At 46.2% G+C, this 22,570-nt stretch overlaps 1 protein-coding gene across 1 annotated transcript; it reads right to left on the bottom strand.

The window, feature by feature from the left end:
- Positions 1-1,653: 1,653 nt before the first annotated feature.
- Positions 1,654-10,957, bottom strand: LOC115310757 (venom allergen 5-like). Its single transcript, XM_042286041.1, is given in 7 exon segments — positions 1,654-1,829; positions 1,927-2,018; positions 4,119-4,231; positions 5,502-5,549; positions 5,551-5,678; positions 6,298-6,400; positions 10,922-10,957. Coding segments are annotated over 7 exon segments (696 nt in total).
- Positions 10,958-22,570: the final 11,613 nt, after the last annotated feature.

Consider the following 22,570-nt stretch of genomic DNA (forward strand, 5'->3'; position numbering starts at 1 on the left):
CACGTCTTCCTTTTTTACACGGCACGCCGGTGGTGACATCCCGCTCCCCCACTGCACAGGCGCGGCAGCCCCGCCGGCTCCACGGCTTCCGTGGCGATGCATCTGCGTAGATGTGCTTTTGGCCATTTGGACTTTAGGTGCGGTTTCGCTCAGCCAATGGGAATGTAGGTGCCGTTTTTTGCTGCTACAGACAACGCCGGTTTCGCTTCATAGGACAGTTAATGCTTTCGCATTGAAATTATTGGCACACTCACTGTGCGCCAAAGATGGTTATGGTGATAGCATAAAGTGATCGTTACGGAAGCAATCTAACATTTTTCTGTCAGCAAGCGTTCACCTGCAGCAACGGATCTTGGGCCATCGGCGAATAAAACATCGTTCATAGTGCACAGGGTATAGTCAGTTCCCTAATTTTCGACGTCACCACAATACAGCCTTCACATAACTAGAGTTTCCCAGGCAACATGAAAAATGCTTGTTTCCTACCAGTTAAACTATAATGCCTCGTGGACAAGACTTTGGAAGCAGCACTAAAAGAAACTGGAAGCTACTATGTTCTCATTCATAGTCTATTATACATGTTTGTTGTCACTCACTGTAAAAGGCGCTGCACAGAAGCAATAAACTCCTCGCGTACAAACTTCTGTAGCCCTGGGGTTTGAAATATTGAACCATAGTTGGACACAACTATCAGCCCTATGGCCCAGCTATTGGTTAGCCGCGTTACTTCTGACGGTAACAACGTAATTCTAAAACGATATAGAGAAAGTTACCTTCGGCGCAGAGAACCAGCTTGTGCTCGTGGCTTGCCGGCTAACGTCTCAATGTGGGAGCTGAAATAACGTCTCGGGGCAACGCGGGTTTTGTTCGGGGGCTTAAATCAGCGCACCGCAATGAAACAATGACCTTTAACACTGCCTGCTCAGTATTTTTCATGCTCACCGACCACGCGGCAAGGTAATCATCGCGCGAGTCTGTTTTTTGATCTCCTATATTTTATTTCAAAGACGACTACTGTGAAAAAAAAAGGACGGGAACGTAAGCGTAGCTCAGCCGAATGAGTTGTTTGTACGAGAACTTGTGCGAAAAATGCAAGTTTTAAATCCAATGCATGTTCTTGAACCGGTACCTTTGTCAGCACCTATGATGCATTTCCTGGCATGAATACCTTGATTGGATTGACGTGACGTTAGCCGCTATTACCTTGACTTCGTTGCGGAGTACGCACCTAGCGCAGTATACAATTTGCACCACCAAAATTAGCAAGCAGCAGGGCACGTCAATAAGCGAAAGATCAATCGCTTGAATATCTGAATTGTAATCTTTTTTTTTTTCAATTCTGAATCATTTTTGTTGTACGTTCTGCGAAGATAATAATATAAATGAAATCATTTAAAACCCGTATTTTATATTGACCAATTGCCGTATTTCATATTTTTCTAAAGCGCCAACAAAACAATGTGTGGAGGCCGTTTGTTTTACGGAATTCATGGGTGATCGATCGTCTTGATGTTCTTACAAAGTTTCACATTCCCGAACATAATCAACACATTGATTTGCCTCTCAAATCACTTTAAGTTCCTGCATCGTTCACGTTGGGTGAATTTTGAAATTAATTGAAGATTAATATAGCTCCCATAATCGAGACGAAGCCTACGATTGTGGGTGTTGGGCAGCTGGGGAAAGAATTGGCACCAGCAGACCGGTTGGGGGTCGCATCGGTTGTGGTCGGTTCATTTGGGGTTGAGGTTGAACTTCTGGAAGTTGGATTCTTGGGAGATGATTTTCTTTGGGTTGGTCTTCTGGAGATTGGTCTTCTCCGGGTTGGTCTTTTGGAGATTGGTCTTCTCCGGGTTGGTCTTCTCGACATTGGTCTTCCAGGGGTCGGTTCTCTCGGGGTTGGTCTTGTCGAGTTTGGCAGCTCACATAATCCGATGCTCGGTTGGCAAGTGGTGTCCTTTGGGCATTTACTGCAGGGAGCTCCTGCTTCGTAGACCGGAAATGACAGGAAGTTTCCCCTGCGAAGAAAGGCCTGTGTAAGGAATATCGAATGCTAACTTGCGTCATGCTTCCCTTAAACGGCTACAGCGAAATGTTTCTCGAACTCCTTTAACACCTTCCTTCTATTCACACCAGATGACTCTTGGAGCACTTGAAGCGGATACGAATAAACGGATCTACCTACTGCCTTTGAGGCGGTTTTTAGCAGGGGCGATGTTTGAGTGGGGTGCTCACACCGTATGCTTAAAAAGAACGAGCCCCCACTTGTCCTCTAAGAAGAGCCACAAGTTTAGTTGGAGTGCGCGGTGCGAAAGCATCATCGACTAAAGTTTCGATTCAGTATAATAAAGCTCAGCTTGCGCCGATTGACGAAGCAGATTTATAGTTGGCTTGTCCCTCCATGACAAAGGGTTCGATATTTTTTCGAGCGAGTCTGCTGTTTCGTGAAACCGAAACTACATCAAGCAAGAATTAAGTAGACCAATCAACACAAAGGGCGACCACAAAACCCAATGGGCTAATAAAATGCGAGAGGAAGGTGAAACTTCCAAGTGGTCATCAATCATGAAGCCAGAACAAGGCCACATAACTCTAAAGTGACCGCAATCGTTGCCCACGTTACTTTCGTTGCATACTGCCATATATTCTACGTGTAAACATGTGGTATCTTGTTTTAACTATAGTGGTTTCAAGTCTTGTAATACGATAGCTAGGATGAGAGCAGTCGCAGTGGTATTTGCGCTAAATCAAAAAATTTTATATCAGGGGCGCTTAGATTTTTTCTTGTTTTATATTTTCCATCAAAATAACAGTGATCTAAAAAGAGGTGACTTTGAGCAATATACCCTTGTGCTGCACCCCCCCCCCCCCCCCCGCATTCTCCCCGCAAAAAGAGAATTGTGATGTGAGTTAGATGGGTTAAAGTCTTCATGCCTCGCATATCTTTGTCACTACAGTCACACAAATTATCACCGAGTTTCAATTGAGTTCCGGATGTATTCTTATTAAGTACATTAAACACTAAATTTAAACTCGTCGATAATTTTTGCAAGGGTATGGGAGCGTTTGCAAGCGGCAAGACCAAGGTAGCCTTTAAAAATTGGGTTATAAACAAACGGAGCAGTCAAGAAATACAAAAAAGTACAAAGGGTCGTATTGCTATTTACGACTGAACAGTACCTCTACTGAGCACAATGAAATCTTCAACCCGCCCGCATTTGTCAGCACCTTCTTGTCTTCAAGCCTTGTCGCGCAAGGTAGTGCTGCGGCCTGCAGACATTAGCTGATGCGCTCTGTAGGCTCCTTTTTTTCTTCTACTTCTTGTCCTACGTCTCGGGTTTCACAATCTTGAAAGTTTACCAGCTCACTTGCATCTTCTCTGTACTTTCTATACCGCTTATGCCCGTGAGATCGTCACACCTCGTCTTCCACACCCGCCCCCCCCCCCCCCCCCCCTCCTACTCCTCGGCCCTCCATAGTTGTGATGAGGGGTTCGTCACTTTTGTCGTCTCAAACTATATACTTACAGTTGCAACCACGATTTTATCAAGTAAAGCTTGAAATGCCTTTTTGACGGCATTCCGCAATCCCAACATTTTGTCCCACCTCCGTGTGTTCGTCTGTTCTTCTGCCCGTTTGTGCATTTCCGACTAAATTTAGCGGAGACACTAGTTGGCGTTTTGGTCACGTGATGTCAAATGATGTCACGTGGCCTGACGTCACGTGACCATACACAAATTCATTTACCTCAAAAAAGTTTGAGGGAAATTTGATGAAACTGACCTAACGTCACGAAATCTGTACACCAACTTACTTTCCCCGCTCAATGTATGGGGCAATTTAATAAAATAAAGGTTCTTCACTTACCGAAACGATGGTGTAATGTCTCCTAAATAATGTTAAATTATCGCTCCTCAAATACTGCATTTCATGCATTACAGCACTTTGGAGATGAAGGTCGCCGCCAATATTTTTTTTTAATCCCTTTCCCCTGTTTCTTATTTCGGCTGCCAGGCGGCGCCAGCTTTTGCTACACAGTTGAATAGGTTATAACTCTTCACACGGTTGTTTCCAATTTTTCCCTCTAAGTGGTCGCGTTTGGAATTTCGAATACTCACGCTGGCGCGTAGTTGCAGACATATATTTTCTGGTAGGGCGTTGGGCTACGGTCGCCGTGCAATGTATACTGGGTGAAGCCGCAGCCGAGGAATTGGGTTTCCGCCCATATAATCTGCGAGCAACGGAAAGAGAAACCACGATGAACGCAATGTTTAGAAGCCCGACGTCGTGTGTTGAAGTGTTCGCAACCTTTAGATGGATATGCGCATTAGAAGCAAGAGGCCCTGCTGCTGTTACTTTGTTCTTATACTGTTGAGGAAGGTTTTTGGATTGTCTACAAAACGTCATGTCTTCAGCAAGTAACCTTTTTCATGTCAATGTGGCAGATTACTCCTTTTGACTGTACGACCGGAATGCCTCCGGTTCGGGACGAGTTTACATCTGTTCAATGGCTGTCGTAGAGACGCCGGCATTGGCAGCCAACGTCGTTACACGCTGCTTTCTGTGACGTCATAAAGCAAGATGTAAAGGCGTTCTATTTGCCCTTGGCCGTTTCCAGACATCTCGGTCATGTCTGCCGTTTCAGATGGGTTTTCTACAGAGTGTAAGCCAGTGCTCTTTGGCTCTATGAAATCATCGCTCCAACATTAAATTTTCCTACAAGTATTCTTTCAGGTATATATATTTATCATAAGTTGGAATATATAATTTTCTAGTTATTAAAAAAAAAAAGAAGACGCAATGATCTGCGGGTGATATTTCATTTCTTTCGACACCCCTTCTGAGTATGTGCTGTCAAAAACACACTCAAATATGGCGTTATGTGAATACTTCTTATCGAGCTTACAATGCTGGTAGATTTAAACAAAAGAAATCTGAGAGGAGAGGAGAAAGAACAGAATAAAAATGACCGGGAGACTTTTTTTTTTTTTTAAGGGTGGGCCTTTGGCATGTTTTGCTTTGGCTCCGCGTGCACGGTCGCAGGAGACACCTTCCTGCTGTTCTCATCCCATTAGTGACAGTATAATATATTTAGGTGGACAACAATAGACCGATCTTACTGAGCGTTCCACGCATGCGTGAGGCCGCCATAATTGCAGCTTCTAGAAGGCAATCGCCAGTACACGAGACAGCTCGTGCCCCCTCGTGCTCTCTCTCAGCGAGATTCTCGCGCGTGCAGAAAGACCGCAGATCCCACGATGCAAGGCGGCAGCGGCGGCGTAATGACGCTCGGTGTAAGATCAGTCTATTGGCGACATTCCTTGATATGTTCATAGATGCGGGCACACGTCCTCTTTCCTAACGTGCACTAGCTGAAGCTTCAAGAGTAAGCTATATTTCTTTTTAAAACAGAGTGAGAATAACATTTAGGAAGGGTGGTACTAGGCCATCCGCTTGAACCACGATGTGTAACACAAGCAATATTAGAGAAAGACGGCCACCTGAGTGAAGTGTCCGGTTTGTTTTCCGAATTGGGGGGGCAAACGCTCTGATACCGGCAGGATCGAAATCGCGGTATTCGTTGAACCAGGACGTTACTTGACGTGTCACATTCATGGGCTGGTCTCCGTCCGGTGCCGCTTCCCAGGCCAAGTTTTGTCCAACGCATCTGAATTTGGCTGTCGAACAAAGAAGAAGGCATTGGCAGCTTATGAATGACTGGGCTGTTTAGTTATGACAGGTTTTTTTTTGTATCGGTTCTGGGTGGAGATTGGTCTGTACTGTAGGTCCTATTAAATGCAGAGTAATATAGACTATACATCGATTACTGGGCCGCAACCAACGCTACGATTTGATTGCGTAGAATAAGCAGCGCCAAAAGTGCATCCTCATGCCGCTCGTTGACTATGGGCGTGTTCCAAAATTTACTCGATTTTACTCCAGGGTAAGGGTTTTGTACCTTGGCGTTTTAAAACCTACCCGCGTCCAGCGTTTTTCAATCTGTGTTGTCACCTGACACGACCCGCCGGGGTAACTCGGATTTATTTGGGCAAGATTTGGAACACAGCCAATGTGTTATCACTGGCTAAACCAATTACCTACAAAAAAGGTAGAATGATGGTGCAATCACTGCGTGATTGGGTATAATCAATGATAGTAAACGACCAAACTTCATGAGCACCGTGATTTCTCACTTTTGACGATGTTTGATTGGCTCCGTCGGAATATAGCATAGGCCGAGGTTGAAGTCAAAGTGAAACTGAGGGGAAGATGCGCCAAGGGAAGTGAGGCACTCACTGGTGAACCTCCCCTTCTTGTTGTCATGACGCAGATCCCTGTTGGCAACGGTGCACTGGTCGGCGTGCGCTTGAGCGACTTCAGCCAACTCATCGTCCCATATCTGTACCGAATTGAAACGGCGACAATTACATGAAAAAAAACAAAAAAAACTAGAACAGCAATAATAATATTGTTATTGTAATGGCACTTGACGCACCAGAATTTAGAACGCATCAAAATTTAGAAATTAGTTAGTTCGAAGAGCGGATTAAAATTAGTTACATCAGAAATTGCAAGCAAAATGTTGCAGTCCTGCAAGCAGAGTGTCGAACCGATATTTTTATTGGTTCGGTTCGGGTTCGGGTTCACGGCTTTCGGTTCAGTTCCGGTTCAGTTCCGGGGCGCAAAAAATAACGGTTCAAACCGGTTCGAACCGGTTCGAACCGGTTTGAACCGCTAAATTAAGAATATATTTTCCGCGTTGTTCTGTCAATAAGCGTCATTTAGGCCGTGAAACTAACTGCTGTAAACGATCTGATTTTTGCGAGGACCTATTTTTGAGAATTTCGCGAATCGCCTACAGTTCGCGAAAAATGGGTCCCGCGAACAATTTCGGTAAAATGTAAACAGATTGAAATTTATATTGAGATTCCACCGCGTCGAGAAAATTACAACCCGCGAATTATTCCAAAACTTCAGCTTTGACCTAAATCGCGAAATATTGAGGCCACGAAAAATAGTCGTTTACAGTATATAGTTTTTTTTTATTGTTTGTTAAATTTAGTTTTATTCTCAGGTACCAAAATTATAAAATTCTGTTATTTATTCCTACACAACAAGAAAGGAAAATCTACATTAACATACAAAACGTCGTGTTTATACGACTCAACATCCCTTCGTTTACCAGAGTCACATATATTGTACCTGAATCGAAATGTTTTAGGAAGTGAAGTAGGTTGCCTAAAATACCCGTGATCGGTACAACTTTGTATCGCAGTATTAGATATTGAATCGTGGTTTTGCCCTTGAACTAAGGAATTAATTACAGTGAATACAATCATGAAATGGGCACCTCGTCGCCATATATATCATTAAATGTGTTTTACGGAATACGTTTCACAATATATATATGATGACGAGACGACTGAGCTTAAGGGAATATAATTTTCAAAGTGTCACGAAAGTCACGGGACAAGTCCTTCCAGTCTATATTTTATAGGAACACTAAGCGACAATCGCAATGCTTGTTTTTCTAACTAGCATATTGTTTGCTCTCAGCACCATGATGCGGGCGACGAATCATGCGAAAAGGAGTGGCTGAAATTGTTCACTCTAACCTATGAGCACCTTAGTACTGAGATCGAATCTGACCTAAAACAGTGCTTACCCATGTGAACATTTTCTTATATTGGATAAACTGGCATAGCCTGGATGTTGAGGTTTGCTCTTGACAAAATGCAGGTCAATTTAATTTGCAAATAAGCATCACCCTCGCTAATTGATGATTTTTGTTAAATAGAACAAAGTGGTATTTCATGCTCTACTCAATTCGGAAGCTACCTAATTGGACAGTTTCTGTGAGTTTAAGTGTGCAATCGTCATAGTTCCACCATTCGTTCCAGTAAAAAAAGGCGATAGTAAAAACACATAAAAAACGCGATAATAAACTTCTATATATTTGAGAAGTTATATATGCGTGAGGAACACATATAGTTATTTAAATTAGCTGCAATATAATAAAAAAAAAACATTATTTAAATATTTTCAAAATCACCTATAACGTGTCTATAGAGGATAAAAGCGCCGAAAAATATTTGCCGAACATCTTTCAGATAATTTAAAGGCGCATAACTTATATATCTTGGAGGTGAGAATCTTCTATTTATGCTGCCAAATCTTCAGACAGGAATTAAGTATATTTTTATTATCATCGATAAATTTGACTTTATGAAGTTCAGATAACCGCCTGAGACCGACACGGTAGGACGATACTCGAAAATACGCCAGCTGTTGTGTCTTCGGCAACGTGCTTTTGTTAGCTGTTTTGCAGTGTAAAATAGTGGGTTGCAGGGCATGCCAAAAAACACTGTGGTCACATGATATATCGGAAGGCAAATACACGAAATGTGCAGAAATAAGGAGATGACACGCATTTTTTTCTAAATAATCCCTTACACAACGCTTTACTGCAAAAAGAAATGCATAGAAATGCATAAAATGATATACCTAATTAAACATAGATTCCGCGCAGGGCAAACAAAGATTTTTTAGAATCCTAATATAAATCACTTTTGGGCATCAGCTTGCCTCAGCTCGAAACATCGCGGGATACTACCTCGGGAGGCTAATGTTATCTTAGGTTTTATGTGCACTTGTTTTGAGACCTTACTTCATGACTCTGTTCTTTATCAGTCATGTGCTCCAACATTTCATTAGGGTGCCGTATATCATCGCGAGACTACTATAAATACTACACAACTTTACACATTGGACGTCTACTGCTGGTGTTGCGAACGTCGCACTTCACCAGAAAGCTGAAGTATTTAACATGGTTTGCACGTGACGTAATCGCACTAGATACTGGTTGTCATTGCGTGTTGTTCTTGCTGAGAAAATCAAATCCGGTTTGGCAAAATGCACGCTGCAAAAGTTTCGCGCTCAGTGCAAGCTATGTATTTGAGAGGCACACATTTTTCTTGTTGGTACATCGTCGTTAAGCATGGCGCGAGTATCTGGCACGACGAAAACGTGCTTTCTGGCAAGAGTGTTTTTACAAATAAAAGTTGTACCAACTACCCATCTGTCACTATCGTTTCCAGGCCACGCTTTCTAGTCTGCGCCGAAAATGTGGGGCAGAGGAATCTTTACGACACAGTATGCTTTAAAACTACCCCCCTCCCCACTCCCTTCTTTTTTTTAGTTGCTCCTCAAGATACTTTTTATTCCTCAGGGATTGCCTGCTCCGTATTGAGTGGTGTTCACTCGACAATTATATTTGTGTCACTTGTTAACAGTAATTCTTCCTTGCTTTAACTTTGCACCAAACTGTGAAGGTTAAACAAAATACAGGGCGGTCGAAACTTGGAGAACTTGAGAGCGACACTCCTGTGAGACTTAGAGCGGCTGCCAACGTTCGGCTATCCCCGTGAGGCCACTAGGATCTTTCTTTTCAGGTATCCCTCCCGTACACGCTAATAGTTCCATGTAAAGTCCGACTAATACGTCACATTTAGACCCTTTAACACTTCTATTCTCGGGACAACTTTCTGAGGCAGTTCAGCAATAACGAAAACATGTTTGGGAGCCTCAATGGTGTGCATACATGTAAAATGGGTCGTGCAGCATCTTTTTTTTTTTTTACCTTAAGTTCAATAAATATCGCTAAGTTGTAATCCTTGACGTTGATAACTTGCAAAAGCATTCATTAGTTTGCCCCTCCGCGAAATGGCAGACAGTCGAAAGAAAGAAATGAAACAGCTTTCCCCTCCTCAACTCACAATTAGAACTATCAGCCACGTGATCTGATCCTAATATATACACCGTCAGTGTTTATCATAGTCATACGCAGGGTTGGCAAAGCAGAGAGCATGGGCTGATCTTCAGATATAATTTTAGTTGGGCCATAATGCCCGAGCCCCACTAAAGCGACAAACAGAAACAAACGACAGCGGCTAGCCTTAAACCAGAGTATTTCGCGATTTGACAGGCTTTGTAGAATAAAGAAGGCTATGCTCAAACACGAGTATCATGCACACGAAGGTACCATTTGCAGGCTTGTAAACACTCGTGCTAACTTCGCGAGCACCGAACAACTCAAAGCCGTATAAAGGTACCATCGCGAACATGCTGCATGTGTCTGAGGCTTGTCGCTTTCGTTTGTTTCTGTTTCTAGCTCTAGTGGGACTCGGGCCCATCATAATCTTTGAGTTGAACACGAGCGTTACCCGAATGTTTGGCGATACTGGTTGTCATGAACCAGAGCATTTGACTCGGGATCATGACAATCGGGTACATCATGGTGTCACGTGACTCTCAGTGCGAAGTTGTGATGTCATGTGACGTCACGGTATCAACAACGTTAATAGATCTAGCGACGTCCTCAATTCGAATCGACTTAACGCGGTGAGTCACGTGACGTCACGGGGTCACGTGATGTGACATTACTTGACAGCATGTCTTGACATCATGACGTCACGTGACATTGTGACACATGGCTAATCATAGTGCCAATAAGAAAGCGCCGCAAAAAACCAGGATTTATTATACATTGCAATTCTGTATATGACGATTTGATCAATACGTAGAGGAATACACGTGCCAATAATAATAAATTTGTAATACTAACAAAAAAAATACTACGATTTGATCAATACAGAGAGGAATACACGTGCCAATAATAATAAATTTGTAATACTAACAAAAAACAATACCGTGAACCGTTTTTAACCGGTTACCGTTATATTTTTTTCCGGTTCAGTTCCGGTTCAGTTCCAAGATGGCGGCGAAGATTTCGGTTCGGTTCAGTTCCGGTTCGGCTAAAAATAACGGTTCTGTTCCGGTTTTCGGTTCGGTTCGGTTCTGGTTCGACACCCTGAGAAGGTGATATGTAAAAAATAAACTCAGCTTACTTCACGATGCCTACAGTCTTTGTATTCTTTATGTCAGATGACGTGTGCATTTTAATTAACGCATAAGCTTAAGAAAAGTGGCTGGCGGTCCCATCACTCTTCGGATGTATATAGATTGCATGTTTATACGTGGACCATCCGAAATATGTGACAACCTACATTTAATGCATGCAAAACATAAAAAGCTATTCATATAATAATGCCAGGCGCGTCGCTCCCCGAGCGTGTGCGTGGCCGAATGGTTACCGCGCTTGACTATCCTGCGGAAGGTCTAGGTTCGATTCCAGTCTGCGGAATATTTTTTTGTTCATTCTTTCAACTTGGTGTTCACGCAAGTTGTCCAACTGAGCTCAAAATGTTCTACGCGCCGAAAGTTTTAGATGCATGTTCCAGAAACCCACGGGGATGCATAAGGAAGGCATGCGAGTAGAGTCACTCTTGCCCCAGTGTTCGATCCTGCTGTTACCCCGACTTCGACTCCCGCTACGCACAGTTGTAACCCTCTGTCAATTTGTTTTTTATTTTGGGCACAAGGTAGCCCCATTAGACGTTTTAGTGTCGTCAGTTATTCTTTGTTTTGTCGCCTCATTATTTGTGGCATTTTGGTGGAGGTGCGAGGTAACGCAAGTTCCTCGCACCTCCACAGTACCCCTCCGCAGTACCCCTCCGAGCGTCCGCAATGCGATTCCGACACCGATCACATGATGTCCTAACGAAGACACTACGGAGACTCGATTAGGTTGCCGCACCCAAGGCCTACATCCGGAATGCGGACTTTTGCCGATCAAGACCATGCAGCCAACGAGGCCGATGATGAACCACCAGTCGCTGCAGACCCCGACCGCCGCCGCAGTCGTCGACCTGCCCGTCGCCCAGGGAACTCCGACGACCTTCGATGGCGAGGCCCACGGGGATGTGGAGGACTGACTTCTCCACTATGAACGTGTAGCCCTCCATAATGGATGGACCACTGAGCAGCGCTTCCAATACCTCGACTTCTTTCTCTTTGGAGGGTACCACGAGGTAGTTGTTCGAGATCCACGAGCCTTCACTTACGTCGTGTGATACCTGTATTGCCGGCCTGAAGGAGACATGCACGATCCAGCTACGACGACAGCGAGCGAAAGGCCTCCTGCAAATAAGGACTCAAGGCCCCAACGAAACGGTCACCAGCCTCGTTGAACACGTCCTCCGCCTGAGCAGCCGCGCCACCCTCAGTCCAACTAGGAGAAGAAGGTGCGCGTCCTGATGAGAGGCGTGAAGAGTGACATCTTTGGCGGCCTTGCTCGCAGCCTTCCAACTATTGTTGTTGAATTAGTTCCGGAAGAAACTAACATCGCCAGCCACTATAACCGACTCGCCGGCACGGCACTTGCTTCGACTCTGGCACCTTCCCTATCCGACCAGGGCGGCATCAGCGCTGAAAACATTTTAGAAATAATCCGCGACATCGCCCGAACACAGCTCCGGAAAATTCACCCGCCGCTGATCGTTCCGCCTCGATTTCCATTGCCGAGATCATGCGGGAACAACTCTAGAGTGCCATCCAACCAGAGGCTCCTATCAGCGTCACAGTCTCCGAGGAACCTGCTCCGCAGTGGCCCGACGGCCACCGCCTCCTCCTCGCGCATATGTCGTGCCGCGCGGGACGTCAGTCTTCTGCGCCACAGTACGACAGACGCCACGACGACCAGGTCCAGTACGCCTGCCAGGAGTCCAGTGCACCCCGGAAGAGCGACGTGTGGCGAACGGCTGACCGACACCCTATATGCTACCACTGCTGGGAGGCCGGCAACGTGTACCGACGGTGCAGCTTCCGCCAGATTGGGCTGAGAGGTTTTACGCCAAACAACCCTCGGCCCCGCCTGGGAGAACGACTAAGGGACATCGGGGAGTACCTGCACCGTCCGCCACCTCTAGGGCCGGGTCTTTCTCGGGAATCCCGCTCACCATCCCCACGAAGTCCGCATAGCCCCTTGGTCGGTCCCGCTGACAAATCTTGTTCCCCCTGCGACGCCGGGAAAACTAAGTGCGGTAACGCCTGGAGGTGGCATTGCCGAAGACGACCGAAGTTAAGAGGCTCCAAAAACGCCGGAGGGCTCACACTTTCCCGACGCCACGCATCGCAACGACGCCTCTCCAGCAGTGCCTAGCAACCTAAACGTCGTTATCGACGGCCACAACGCATCGGCACTCGTGGACACGGGAGCAGACTACTCAGTCTTGAGTGGGGGGTTCTCTCGCCGTCTGCAAAAAGTGACTACACCGTGGGATGGGCCGCAGATATGAAGCGCTGGGGACACCTCATCACGCCTGTCGGAAGGTGCACTGCTCGCGTCGAAATTCACGGCGAGACTGGTCCTGTGAAGGTCATCGTCGTGCAAGACTGTGCGAGGGACGTTATTCTCGAAATTGAATGTCTCTGCGAATACGGCGCCGTCATCGATCTTGGTGAGAACAGCTTGACTCTGCGGTCACCTGTTCCGCCTTCAGAGAAACCCCAAGCAACGTCAGCCGCCGTCCGAGACGGTGTCGACCACGGAAACTTGCCGCCGCGATCAAGTGTTGTCGTAACCGTCGTGACCAATGCAGCTACCTGCGGCAAAGTTGGTCTGGACCGACACCTTCAATTTCTCCTGGGGAGAGAAATAGGCGCCGCAAGAGGAGTAGCTGAACTTTGGAATGGGCGCACTCTGGTTCTCATCACGAACTTTTGAAAAGAAACACAAAACCTCACGAAAGGTGCAGCCGTGGAGCACGTCGAAGAACTTCGGAACTCCGCCAAAATCGCCGCTGTTACTGCAGAATCCTCACCACCTCAGCAAGACTGTACGTCGCCAGCGGAGCTCGACGCTGACCCCAAGCTTTCGGGCCCTTTTTTAGTAAATTGTAGCGCGAAGCGTTGAAAAACAGCTTTCTCTCAGCCGTCTAAAGTGCCTTAGAAGCGTTAGTTTACATGCTGTATTACTAAAACTCCCTATAGACCGTTCTTTGACGGGCCTTTTAGGCCGCGCCATATTAACGAACGTAACTCCATCTACTTTTGTTCGGGTTCCTCGGAGCTCTCGAGCCGTCCGGCTGACCGGCCGCGGATCGGGGTCTGTTACCCGAACAAAGTGCGGATTGCGTAGCGCACCGGTCCTCTGCGAATTCGACTTGTTGTTTTGAGGCTTGTTATCTCGGTAAGACGTGATGCCGTGGAATTTATCGTATTAGCAACAAAATTCATGTTGAAAGTGCATTTGTTTCTTTTTTGAAATGGCAAAATGGAACTGTTTCTGAGAGCGCGGCTGTGGTGGCCGCAGCCACTGGCAGTGAAGATTATTTTCATCAACCTGCAGGCTTCGCCTTTGCTTGGTTTCATTGCTTTTTGAGGGTAGGGTGATTTGATGTGCCATTTTCCTTTTGCGCTCTTTTCGTGTTTCCTGGGACCATCACCTTCTCCTCTGCCCCCGCAATACCATTACGGAGAATTTATTACAGCTGGATACAGCCTGGTGACCTTACACGAAAGCGTTATCTTTTAAAGTTTAAGATTTCCTTGAATATGTGACCTTTAGGTAGTTCTTCGCTCTACTTGTACGGTTGTATAAAAACGTGATTTGTGGACATAAAATTCAGCTGTTTTTGGAGCTTGGTGTTCGTATTTTTGTGTTCTACCCCCTCACGCTCCAGGGTTGCAGTGTCTATCCTCACACAGCCATCTTGCATGTACATGTGCTTCGACTTCATTTATTCGCGTGTTGCTCTATATTTCGTGCAAAGTATTTCGGCACATCGACGCGCAAATGGAAATTAAATTAAGGAACAGGCTCTAAAAAAACGAACCAAGGGTTCATATTCGAGGCTTCAAAATTTGTAGTGCATTTATTTTCCTAGCTAGCGTCACATGCTAATTACTACCAGAGGAGAAATGTAGTCAATAAACTATCGGTCTGTTTGCCAGGCAACTGTTTTGCTCAATGTAAACGCCGCGCTCCGCTTCCATTTCTGTCATATCAGCCTGCAGGCATGAGTGTCGGCGTAAGACTTACGGCAGTCCTCCGGCCGTTCAAAAAAAAAAAATATTGTGAGCAAACGCAACTCTTGCTAAACAGCGATTGCTTTTTTTTAGTTCAAAATGTAACAGCTACCGGCGTTCCAGGTCGAGATCGGCACGGAACTGCTGTAGCATGAACATGTCGTATCCACATTTATTTCACTTCACTACCTGGGTCGCGGACACTGTTTGGCGTTTTATTTAAGTTTCTTTCATTTGCGCAACTAATGACAGCCGATTGCTGTCCTTGGTTGTGAACGATGACCCGACCTGGCACCCAGTGATTTACATATTTTCGGACCATTGAATTACCTGGATTGTAGGCGACTCACAGCCGATGCGGAAGTTTAGCAAGCCGTGATGACGCAGCTTTAGGGACTTGACGGAGATTTCTTTTATGCCGGCATCGATGTCTTAGTGTGCCGTTGAACCAAATGTTTTAACAAGCATGGTGACTATGTTGATAAGTAATGTACACCAGTGACATACTACTGTATATCAGTATATATGCCTGTGGAATACAGTTAGTCCATGAAAGCTCTTGCTATACCTTACTTTTTTATTAACACTTGTACCATCAAACCAAAGAAAGACGTCTACGTAATATCAAAAGTTTATAACCCCAAAAAACCTGCCATACTTCGCTGAATTTTCTAGGTAAGGTAGTCTTCGCAGCCTGGCTCGATTCGGCAGCAATAGGGATTTTATGTTTTTGGATAATGCGATGGACGGAGTTATCGATTGACACTTGCTGCTCAGCTGCCTACTTGATTCTCGAGTGTCTACTAAACGGTGGACATTTTTTATCTTTCTGTTTCGCATCACCCAGCACCCCTCACTCGCGTTTAATTGACATAAACACATATTAAAGAGATCGTTGCAAATACTATTCCCGACATTTCTTTAGATGTGTAGCTTTCGCCGGTGTATCAGTGCCAGTGTTCAGCTTTAACATTTTTTTTTCTTATTCATGTTCGTTTTATATAAGTGCAAGAGGAGTTGAAAAGTGCACCACTAAGGAGGCGTCAAGTTGTTTGTAGACACTAAAAATGAATGAATGAATGAATGAAGGCAGGAATAAATGAATGAATGAATGAATGAATGAAATTCAAGTTAAAGTACATCAATCCTTTCAAGAGGGTAAAAGAAATTGGGTTCACGTGATCTGTAGAAACAAATATTTCAAAAAACTTTGTACGATGAATTTTTCAAATCTAAAAATAGCGAAGATCTGTCAAAGTTTAAGACATACAAAAACAAACTGACTGCACTGACGAAAAAAATCTACGCTTGAATATAACACGAAACGTCTTAATAATATCCAGAAAAATAAGTCAGAGAAATTATATAAAAGTGTTAACCGTGTCTTGAAGCCGTACGGTCAGAAGGTCATGTTAACTGAAATTGAACACTCTGGAGAAAAGTTAACTGGTACGTCGCTTGCAAATACTTTCAATGACAACTTGGTCAAACTAGCCAACAGCACTTCGAGCGTTATAAACAAAGAAGACCCATGTCGCTATATTTATGGGGATATGCAATCTTTTTCTCAAAGTTCAACTGATGAAAATGAAGTAATGTCAGCGTTTCAAAGCATAAGCAACAGCAAAGGAGACGATGTAAATGACCTGAATATAGTATCAATCATATTTGTTATTGAATTGTTAGCTGCACCATTAACATTTACATTCATTCTTTCAATGCCGTAGAGTAAATCTCCTAAACTTATGCAAGAGACTGAGGTTGCCTTTATATTTAAGGGTGGCGATATTTACTTGTTAGGAAACTATAGGCCAATATCTCAATTTTAAAGGCATCGAAAAAATAATTTATAGTAATCTGTCGTCATATTTGGAGCGTATCTTTTATGAAAGGACTGCCAGCACGGCTTCAGAAAAGGAAGATCTAGAGAAGCCACTTTGCTGTCCCAGAAAAGGAGTAATCATTAATAACATCGAAAAAAAGCTGTTGACATTGACGATATACATAACGTTTTCTGACATTTGACCTACACTCTAAGAAAAAAGGGAGGAGAAAGGTAGCAAAAGCGAGTGTTCCTCCTTGTTGCGGACAAGTTGCTCAGAGAAGGGAGGAACGGCAGTTCAGATGAAAGGAGGAGGGCGAGTTCCTCCTTGTTCAGTTGGCGCAGGGGTAGAACATCGCGCTACTGACCAAGTGGTCAACGGTTCGATCCCCAAAAAGGTTTTTTTTTTTTTTTTGTAAAGTTTTTTTTTTGTTTTTTTTGTTTACCAAAACACACATAAACAAACCCAGACCGATGAAAGGAAAATTAAAGTCCTTATTATTCTCCGAAACATTTTCCTCCTCCAGGCAGACCGGAGAAAGCTTTCGCCCTCCCGACCCATCTTCTTTCGGTTTCGTTTTTCGAGCACATCGCGCACGTTGTTTAATAAATTAATGTTGAGTTGATTGAGCTTCATCGGCAGCGAAGGTCGCCTGTAATTCCGTCTTCTAGTCCAAACGTGCAGAACATTTCGGTTGCATTGACGTTTTTACCACTAATTTTATCAAACGAGCTAACGAAGCCGCTAGAAACAGCGAAGTTCCGGAGCAGTGCCAGCAGCGCTACATACACTGGGTAAGACGGCCGTGGACGGCCGTCTCCAATTTGCGGGACACACGCGGAACTACAGCAGCGAAACCACGAGGAACTGTTTCGACGTTTTCGACGTTATGGAAATCGCGGGAACTGCGTCCAAGGAAGGCAGGTTTTCCTGCCGGCTGCCTGGGTGCCTTCCGTGCTGAGTTCGGTTCCGTTGTCCCGTGCCGAGTGCCAACCGGCGTTCAACGTGATTCTTCTGCGTGTCAGCAACATCGTCAACGTGGTTCTGTATTTCTTCGTGTCAGCGACATCGTGATGGCAGTGTTGTGGGTTGTGAACAGAAGACTGGAATTATCGCCGATGTGACCGTGTGTTCGCGTATCAGTGGTGTAACAACAAGATGAGATGACGTAAACTGTCGGGCATTGATGCCGCTGGTCGGGCCGTTATCGGAGGGGCCGGGGTGTCGCAGGATGACATTCCGCTTTACATTAAAGAGTTTAAAACCACCTGAGGGATTAGGTGCAGTCGATCGACGTGTGGATAGTCATGTTGGAACGCTGGTCTGAACGGTAAGCTCCTATCGTACAGTGGCCAATGTGACTGTCGGTCCCCGAGAGCGATTGCGCTCTGGGGAAAAGACAACACTACGAAAGTATGACGGAAAGTACGTATATTTATGATGGAAGTTTAGCATAAAAAAAAAAGACAGGCAAAATCGAAAAAAAAAACAAAAAACGCTATCCTTTATTTTACTATTTAAATATATTACGGTTCCTGTAGAAACTGCCCTCTAAGTGGCGCGCTGGGATGAGCGCTAGAAGTTTTCGAGCTCGCAACGGCGCAGCTCCGTACACTTAACAGTTGTCGCAAGTCGCGGCTTTGACTGCATTCAAGTTGATCGAAAAGCGATTTCTGTGCCCGTGAAGCATTACTTCCAGCTGAGTGGATATCCGCTCTACAGAGATTAATTCAAGACGGCAATTGCAGCTTTGCGCGAACAGCACAAATAGAAAAACGAACACTACAATATAAATACTGGCTACGAAGGACCATGCGGGAAAACAAACTCATGGCTTGGAACCACATTAGAGCGGCTCGATTTATTGGCTTTCAAATAATTATGGCATGATCGAGCGTCTTCTTTTTAATAAGAGATTCATCCCCTGAGCCATTAAAAATTGCCTCAGATGTATGACATTGCTGGAGAAAAATGAACATGTTTGGAATATTTTTTTTTTTCTTAGGGAGTCACCGAAAAATTCCGTACGTTCAAAACGACCACTATAAAAGACGGAAACGCAGGGCTCGGTAGTAGTGATCGGGGCAGTGGCTTCGTCCGGCTGCCGTGGCGAACGGTCGCAGAGTCATGGGCTCCGTCGGAGCTGAGCAAGCGGCAATCCCTTGCCGCGGTGATAAGGTTGTTGATTTGCCCGCTGATTATCGTTTCCTGCTACCCACGCTGCCAGCTAGCGACCCGCTGAAACGCACGGTGTTTCTGCATGCCGATATCGGAGCAAGACCATACCGAATCGAGGATTTTAAAGGGATGCTGAACCGATATTTGAAATCTCATAAATATTGCCCGAGCGGGCTTCACGGGATGGTACTGTACCTAAAAACAATATTCAATCAGACGGATGGGGCCCGAATTATTGTATTTCTTTGGATGAAGAGCGAATCCTCGGCCGGAAGTCGCCGGCGCGAGCGAGTCCTTCCGAGAGCAGGCGTAGCGGAACTGACGTGCGCATTCTCGGCGCCCCCAGCGCCCCTGGTGCCTCCGCGCATTCTCCTCGTTCGTTGGTGCTCGCCTTGATTCTTCGCTCGGCGGCTGTTCTCAAAGCGGCTGGTACTAGCGCCTGGCTTGGCTCCGTCTGTCTTTTGGGGCGAATGAGAATGCGCACGTCACGAAGCAAGCTTTCCACGACGCTCACCAGGGGTCGCGTAAAATTGTATTTTTCGTGTTTATTCACTTTTATACGCCTTCTCGCTCAAAACAACGTTATTTATAAGTAAAGGACGTGCTATGTATGCCATTGCGACCAAGAATTTCCACCCAAAATTTCGGTTCAGCATCCCTTTAAGGAACCTCTGCGGCAGCTCGGCATTCTCAAGGAGGTTGCTGGAATGGGGGTGTTCCAGATGGGACACGTCTGGACTGTTCGTCTCAAGTCAACCGCTGCTAAGGACCAGCTGTTGCAGCCCGGCAAGTTCCAGGTGAAGGGCGGTTGGTGTGTGCCGATCGATCCTGAGCGGCGAGAGGTACGCATGAAGTTGCATTGGGTGCCGCTCGACGTACCCAGTGACACACTCAAAAAGGCGCTGGGAGACTACGGCATAGTCCGGGAGATAACCCGTGAAAAGTGGCACATCGACGGGTTCGAAGATGTCGAGACAACGACGTGTGTGGCACGCCTAGCGCTGAAGGAAGGGACATCGCTGGAACGCCTGCCGCATCAGCTCCGGGTCTCCGGTGGTGCCGTGCTGGTTGTTGTGCCGGGACGAGCGCCGCAATGCCTGCGGTGCAAGAGGTCCGGTCACATTCGACGTGACTGCAAGGCGCCTCGCTGCAGCGAGTGCCGCGGGTATGGCCACGAGCGACAGGATTGTGTCAGATCCTACGCCCGGGCCGCGGGTGCTCGGAACGCCGATGACGAAACGAGCGAACACGTGATGGATGTGGACGAAGCGGAGCGTGCGGCGGCCCCATCGGTTCCTGTTCGTCTTGCGACAGGATTGGCGCCGTCGACGCCAGCGAAGAATGTGAAGACGGCTACAGACCCCAGCGAAGAATGTGAGGAGCAACGTCGATCCAAAGGAGACTCTACCTCGAAGGTAACGACAGCTAAGAAGCCGTCGGCAGAGGATTCAACACGTGTGGGCGCCACTGGGGCTGCGGTGGTCAGCGACCAGCCACAGAAGGATGATACAGTCGACATGGAAAAGACGGACGAAACGGAACAGAACGCTCGGGATGGGACCACCGAAGTGACGCCGGCTTCAGCTCTTAGCGACGACATGGATAACGACGCGACCACTGTGAAGAGAAGATTGGCAGACATGGCAGCAGTCACGGACGAACTGGCACTTCGTCGCCTAGAGCGTCAGTGGACTCTCGTCGGGAAAAAGGGCCGATATTCGTCGCGGAGCCGATCGCCACCCGGTAACCGTGAGAGCCAATTGTCTCAGTAGAGGCGGGAACACCCTGGACGTTCGATAGCAGTGGCTGCTAGACTGCCCGCGTAGTGTTGTAGGCTCCTTTCTCTCAAGAGTATAGCATCGAACGCGGCCTGTCTACGCATAGGTACCTTAAACGTAAGAGGGCTTTCAGCTAGACGGAGGCAGTACCAGCTCAGGCGCATATTTCTTGAAAAGGACTTAGACGTCATAGCCGTGCAAGAGACGAAAATTGAGAGCGAGGAGCTGACAGACTGTGTGGCGCGCCATTTCCAGTCTCGTTATAACATCTGTGTCAGCCATGCGGTAGGGATGTCGGGGGGTGTCTGCCTCTTCATTAAGAACTCAATTGGTATTTCTGTAGAGGAGGTCACCTCACACGATGATGGGCGCCTCGTTCTTTGCGATTTCCGCTTGGCGGATCAAGAGTACCGAGTGATTTGTTTGTACGCGCCGAACTCAGAAGCACAACGGTGCACTTTCTTTGAAAGCCTCGCAAGCTATCTTAACTGTAAGAGGTTTCTGATAGTGTTGGGCGATTTTAATTGCACTTATGATCCCGAAGATAGGGCGTCTCAAAGCCGCCACAGAGACAGAAGCGGTGCTGTCTGGAGGGAGCTAGCAAATGAGCATGATCTGGAGGATGTGGCGCACTGTGGGACGGGCACAAAAGGCGTACAGTTTACTCATTTCCAAGGGCACAGTCACGCGCGACTAGACAGGGCGTACGTCTCCGTAGAGCTTGTCCCGCTGTGTGATGTTTACCTCGTTCACCAGATCAGTTTTAGTGACCACTGCCTGGTGACTTTTGAGATAGGTGCCAAAAAGAAAGATCGACCCCGATTTAACTGGGGGACCTGGAAAATGAACACCAAGCTTCTAGATGACGAAGTGTTCACCGACGCGGTGAAACGGCGGATTGAGACATTAGAAAGTGTCAAAAGTGGTTCATGTGTTTATAAATGGGAAGAGTTCAAATTAGCAATAAAAATGGACGCAATTGAAAGGTCAGGTGCCCTAAAGCACGAAAAAGCAAGAGAGGAAAACCATCTGCGTGCCACTCTGAGGCAGTTGGTTTTAGAGGAGTGTAAAACGCCGGGGTTATTCATCGAAGACATAAATAACATAAAAGGTAAACTGCAGGTCATAGAGGCTGAACGCTATAGGGGTGCAATTGTTCGGTCGCGGTCCGAAAGATTTCTCGTTGGTGAGACGCCGACAAAGCGTGCATTAGCTACGGAAAGGAGATACGGGCGTGTCAATGAAATTATCGAAGTCGATTATCACGGCATCACAACGAGCGACCCAGGGCTGATCGAGCACGCTTTTGTGGATTATTACGAAGAATTGCTGAATCAGAGGGTGCCAAATGAAGAAGGATTCGCGAGAAACTTCCTGTCGGCAATGCCACAGATAAGCAGCGACGCTAGAGAACGTTTAGAAGGGCAGATAAGTTTCACCTAAATACTAGAAGGCATCGACGAGATGGCGATCGGAAAGACACCGGGCTCCGATGGGCTAAGCGCTGCCTTTTTTAAAAAGTTCAAGAACAACATCGCCGGATTTTTGCTACGTGTGTACCGTGAATGTTACGAACGCCGGGCACTTCCCCCTTCCTTTGTTTTTACTCATACAGTCCTCATTCCAAAAAGTGAAGACCCGTGTAAATTGCGAAATGTAGCCAACTATAGGCCGATTACGTTAGCCAACGTGGATTATAAAATTTTAATGAAAATTCTTGCAAAGAGACTGCAGGGGGTAATCACGGACGTGGTGGGGGAGCACCAGACGTGTGGCATCAAGGGACGCACGATACTGAGCAACGTTCATGTAGCCCGAAGCGTATTAGAGCTTTGTGACCGAGATACACGCAGAGTAGCGCTC

Source organism: Ixodes scapularis, unplaced genomic scaffold, assembly GCF_016920785.2.
Source record: "Ixodes scapularis isolate PalLabHiFi unplaced genomic scaffold, ASM1692078v2 PGA_scaffold6__148_contigs__length_123643588, whole genome shotgun sequence".
NCBI classification, from domain to species: Eukaryota; Metazoa; Arthropoda; class Arachnida; order Ixodida; family Ixodidae; genus Ixodes; species Ixodes scapularis.